The sequence below is a fragment of the Vulpes lagopus genome, chromosome 6 (assembly GCF_018345385.1).
Source record: "Vulpes lagopus strain Blue_001 chromosome 6, ASM1834538v1, whole genome shotgun sequence".
In the NCBI taxonomy this organism is placed as follows: domain Eukaryota; kingdom Metazoa; phylum Chordata; class Mammalia; order Carnivora; family Canidae; genus Vulpes; species Vulpes lagopus.
In genome coordinates, this window is record NC_054829.1 from 40,438,548 (window position 1) to 40,444,547 (window position 6,000).

At 40.8% G+C, this 6,000-nt stretch overlaps 1 protein-coding gene across 1 annotated transcript in view; it reads left to right on the forward strand.

Moving 5' to 3' along the window:
- The window catches only part of SLC35F4 (solute carrier family 35 member F4), a 239,770-nt gene extending 237,698 nt beyond the window's left edge, over positions 1-2,072 (forward strand). Inside the window, exon 8 of the mRNA XM_041760039.1 lies at positions 1,796-2,072. Coding sequence (XP_041615973.1) covers positions 1,796-2,037 — 242 coding nt within the window. The 3' untranslated portion in view covers positions 2,038-2,072. The remainder of the gene's footprint in view (positions 1-1,795) is intronic.
- Positions 2,073-6,000: the final 3,928 nt, after the last annotated feature.

Consider the following 6,000-nt stretch of genomic DNA (forward strand, 5'->3'; position numbering starts at 1 on the left):
TAACTCCACAGTATAATTTATTAGTAAATGCCAAATTGTGTGAGACAGACTCCTAGGATCATAAGATATCCAGAGAAAAGATATATCCAAGGGGAATAGAGTTGTCAAAGAAGTTTGTTCGTTCACCCAGGGATCCATTCATTCAACGCATCATTTCTGAGCACTTAGGATGTGCCACAAACTGTGCTAATGCTGGTCCTGAAGAAGACACACAGTTTCTGCTCTCAGGATCGTGTAGTAGACAGAGGAAGACAGAAGGAATTGAGTAGTTAAAATGTAGAGACAGAATTGTTTTGATAGAGGTATGTAATGAATGCTCTGAGAGCACCCAGGAAGGGCATCCAGGGTGGCTACCAGCAAGAAGCCAAAAGAGAGAACTAATGGAGGGATTAGCTGGGTGGTGTGGATATGAGATGGAATGGGCATTCCATGTAAAAAGAACAACATATGCATGACCAACAATTTCACTACTAGATACATATGCCAAAAAATTGAAAACAGGGACTTGAAAACATACTGGTGTGTGAATATTCACTGCAGCACTATTCACAATGGCCCAGAAGTGGAAACACCCAAATGTCCATCAACAGATGAACTGATAAACAACTGTGATACAATGAGCTATCATTCAGCCATGAAAAGTCAGGAAGTATGGATTCATGCTACCACACAGTTGAACCTCGGAAATGTGATGCTAAATGAAAGAAGCCACACCCAAAATGTCACATGTGGTATGATTCCATTTATAGGAAATCTCCAGAATAGGTTGATTCATGGAAAAAAAACAGCAGATTCCCAATCAGGAATTGGGAAGGCAGGGTAGGGAATGCTGGAGAGTAACCGCTTAAGGGGTAAGAGGTTTTTGTTTTGTTTTTTGTTTTTTAAGATTTTATTTATTTATTTGTGAGAGACACAGAGAGAAGTCGAGACATAGGCAGAGAGAGAAACAGGCTCCATGCAGGGAGCCCTATGTGGGACTTAATCCTGGGACTCGGAGGATCACGCGCTGGGCCAAAGGTCGGCGCTCAACTGCTGAGCCACCCAGGTGTCCCAGGGGTAAGAGGTTTTTATTTTAAGCGATAGAGATGTTTTGGAACGAGATGGAAGTGGTGGTCATACAACATTGTGAATGTACAAAAAAATTAGTGAGTGCACTAAATTCACTTGAAACGAGTTCATTTTAATTTATAGGAATGTCACCTTGATTGAAAATGTTTAAAAAGAACAGCACGTGCAAAGACATAGGCATTAACAGGCCTGGCTCATTTGAAAATTCATCAGCAGCCCAGTGAAACTGGAGAAGTGTGAGGGGATGCAGAGGAAAAGTTTCAAGAAATAAAACTGCAGGGGGCACCTGGGTGGCTCAGCGGTTGCCTTTGGCTCAGGTTGTGATCTCAGGGTCCTGGGATCGAGTCCTGCATCTGAATCGCCGCAGGGAGTCTGCTTCTCCCTCTGCCTATGTCTCTTCCTCTCTATGTGTCTCTCATGAATAAAGAAATAAAATCTTAAGAAAAAAAAAAAAAAGAAAGAAACTGCAGAGGTAATTAAATGAGATGACACGAGAGTTGAAGGATATAAAGGATACTTCTGATTTAGAAAGAAGGCACAGAAAGCAGACAAAGGGAACGATATGATATGGAAAGAGGAAAGACAACCTTGACTTTAGAAATCTCTAGAAGTAGCACTGACTTTGGCCAGTGCTTTGGACTTAAATATATATAAACCTATATAAGCTTATATAAGCTTCTCTTAGAAACAGTCATAGCCTGTGACAGACTTGATTTTTCTTCTCTAGCTGTGGATCTCCTGAAGCAGGAGGTGATATTCAATGTGGTCCGCCTGGCTGCTACCATCATCATCTGCATTGGGTTTCTGCTGATGCTATTGCCTGAAGAATGGGATGAAATTACCCTGAGATTCATCAATAGCCTAAAGGAAAAAAAGAGTGAGGAGCATGTGGAGGACATCACTGATTCCAGTGTACACCTACGGAGCAGAAGCAGGGCCAATGGGACCGTGTCCATACCACTGGCTTAACAAGGGACACATTTTGAATGCACGTGTATGTATATTCTGTGAATATAATAAAATTTTCTCACTACCTGTACGCTCAAATGACAGTATTAACTCTGAATTTGGATAAGTCATATGTGAAATAATGCCAATGATAAAAGTTTACATTTATATGCTTATCAAGGAACTGGTGTAAATAATCATAATAAATTTTTTTATTAAAACATATTCATCTTTGTTCTATTTCTTATGTTTTAGAGGGAATTCTCTCTCTCTCTTTCTCTCTCTCTCTCTCTTTCTCTCTCTCTCTCACACACACAGACACAAATTTGCAAAATTTCCTGAAAACATGAGATTCTACTAATTATGGGTTTATCATGACCTGACCCTCACCGGGAGCTGAGATGTTTTCATTCAATTAGGGAAAGTTGTGGAAGAAAAAAATACATGAAAAGGATACACACTTTATATATATTTAAGTCCAAGAGACTTGAACTTATATATACTTTAAGAGCCTTAAGTTTGGAGGCTGGAAAGTAATTAAACAGCTATCAAAAGAGCATCTTCTTTTTTTTTTAAATTAATTTATTCATGAGAGACAACAGAGAGAGAGAGGGGCAGAGACACAGACAGAGGGAGAAGCAGGCTCCATGCAAGGAGCCCGATGTGGGACTCAAACCCAGGAATCTGGGATCATGCTCTGAGCCAAAGGCAGGCACCCAACCACTGAGCCACTCAGGTGTCCCAAAAAGAGCATCTTCTATACGCAAGACTTACACTAGGAAAAACAAAGGCGTGAAGATATAGAAGACTCCATTTATGCTTCCAATGTGCTTAGAGTAGTGCAGAGCATAATAGCATTTACAAATATCTCTAATATTAGGTAGATATTTAAAAATGGCACTGGAGGGCAGCCCCGGTGGCTCAGCGGTTTAGCGCTGCCTGCAGCCCAGGGAGTGATCCTGGAGACCCAGGATGGAGACATCAGGCTCGCTGCATGCTCCTCCCTCTGCCTGTTGTCTCTGCCTCTCTCTCTCTCTCTCTCTCTCTCTCTCTCTCTCTCTCTCTCTCTTTCTGTGTCTCTCATGAATAAATAAATAAAATCTTTTTAAAAAATAAATGGCACTGGAGTTACGGAGAAGACATCTCTACAGCATTTGATATGATGACCACTCCTCTTTCCCAAAATATCCTCTTTACCTGGCTCCCATACAATTTCCCGGTTCTCTTCCTGCCTCTCTGACCGCTTCTCTGCGCTCCTCTTCCACGGCTGGTCTCATTCCCATCAGCCTTCAGTCCTTGGCCTTCTTAGCATTTCATTCCACACTCTCTCCCTACGGGATTTCATCTACTCCCATTGCTTCAAATGTCATCCATGTGGTGATGGCTTAAAAATCTTTATCTCCAGCCAAGAGATCCCTCAAGCTTCAGATCTGACTATCCAAATGCCTTCAGCAAGCTTACTTGGATGCTTCACCGTTGACTTCAAATTCAAGAGCAAAATTGAATTTATCATTTCTCTTCTCCAGATCTATTCCTTCCTCTCCCTTGTTCCCTGTCTACCCTAATGGTGCCATCATTCACGGGCTGCCAAACAGGGATCAACTTTCACTTCTGCCTTCCTCACCCTCCACATCCAAACTGTAAATCTTGATTATCTCTCTTAATTCTGGAATCCATACACTTCTCTACTATGCCACCTTGTTCTAGGCCTTCATCATCTCTTTCTTTAATGAATGAAAGGCTCTCTGCACTGGCCTCTCCGACTCTTAGTCTTGCCTCTGATTCCTCTCATGCCCTAGAGAGTCATCATTCTACTCTCCTGTATAAAAGACTTCAGTGGCATCTTATTGCCCTCAGAATAAGGTCCAGGTACCTTGGCATGTCATTCAAAGCTCACTGCTAGCTGGCCGTTGCCTGCCTCTAGAGAAGCACCATTGGATGGAACTTGTGTGATGAGGAAGATATTGTATAGCTGCACTATGCAACACAATAGCCACAAGTGCCTATTGGGCTCTTTAAGTAGGGCTAGTGTAATTGAGGGTCTGCATTTCTATTTTTATTTACTTTTAATTAACTTAAAATTAAATTTATATAGCCACATGTGGCTATTGGCGACCATATTGGACAGCACAGTTCCAGAGCCTCATTCCACCATTCCACCCACTGTAGCCCCTAGAATCTATGCTTTCATGACACTATAACTTCCTGTGGTTCTTCACTAGAGACATGCTCTCTTTCTTGCACTCTCTTGCCTCTCTCATCTCCAGACTAACCATTACCTAGGCTTCATGACATGATTTATTCCTACTTTTCTCAGAAAGCCTTTTCTTATGCCCCAAGTTGAACAATATGGCTTCCTAAGAAGCCTCTGCTTACCCCATTATAGCTCTGGTCACCATCTGTGGTAATTACCAATCTACTTGCCTGAGTTCCCAGGAGATCAGGAGCCCCTTGAGAACAGGAACTGTGTGCCATTCACCATTGTGTTCCTGGCACATATCTGGCACTTGCAGACATTCTGTAAGTAAATAAATGGGTTGCTTTACCCTGGAGATAATGTGCCTCCCTCAAACTGTATTAGATCAATCTTAGTTAAGGACAGGCTTTTGTATAGATGAGATTGGTTAAAGGAAGGAACATACAAGGTTAAATGGGCCACAGCATTTGGTGTGTTTCCACAAAATACCAATTTGCTGAATTGCTAAAAGGCACTTCTCCTCTAAGAGGCTGGTTGGTTAAGGCATAGAACAATTTAAGAAAAGCTTTACTTCCTGGGAAGTTTCGTGCAATAATCTAAGTCTTTCAGGAATCTGTTCTACTATTCTTTTTTTATTCAAGTGTCCCCAAAAATATGGGGGAAACAATCACAGGGCAAGAAAAGGGGACTCAAGATATCATGCCCACTGGGCATCATGGTAAATAAAAATCTTATTTCTTTTTTAATTTCTCTGTCATTTTTTGAAAAGGCAATGCCAGTCTTCTGGTGTAGATGGATGACATGATATTAGCTAAAATAATAACCATGACTCACTTTAAACTTCGTGAAAAATGGTACAAAATAAATGAAATACATTATTAATAAATATGAATTAATTCATTATCTACCTAGGGTTGGTTTTGACTATTTAGATGCCATATTGGTATAAACTTTGCTCTTGCCTTGTTTTTAAATTACTGTTAAATAGCAGTAATCACTGACTAGGCCACTCCAGCATCTTACCATTACTTAGCATGACATTTAAAATTGCATTTTGACATCTTAAGAAATTAGTTGTTTTGCTCTTTTTGATGATTCATTTTGAAAAATGGAGTCAGCTATCCTGGAAAGCTCTAATTCAACCTATGACTGATCACCGTAATTAGCTTAGTCTATATTAGGAAAACAGTTCCATTATGGTGTTCATTCATTTACTCATTCAAAAACTATTAAGTTCTACCTCTGGCTCTGAAGTAGGGTATTATGTTAGGTCATCACCAACTAGCCTCTGCCTGCCTCTAGAGCAGCATCGTCCAACAGAACTTTCTATGACCATAGCAATGTACTCTGCACTATGGAGAAAGGGATACAAAATGTATAGGAGGTGGTCCCTGCTTCTGGGACCTTCAACCTCTCTAGGTAGGCTGTCAACGTGACAATTACAATGACTCAGAAATTTATTTGAATTGCTTTGGGAATATGAGATATTCCTTTAAATTCAGGTGAAGTAATCATAAATAAAGATAATACTACCTTCCCTTGCTATCTCTCATTGTGAAAATCAGATAGGAGGGGAGCCTGAGTGGCTCAGTTGAGTGTCTGCCTTAGGCCCGGGGCATGATCCTGGGGTCCTGGGATGGAATCCCACACCAGGTTCCCAGCAGAGATTCTGCTTCTCCCTCTGCCTATGTCTCTGCCTCTCTTTCTCTGTATCTCTCATGAATAAATAAATAAAATCTTTCTAAAAAATCAGATAAAGTATTTGAATCACTGAACAAATATGAGTG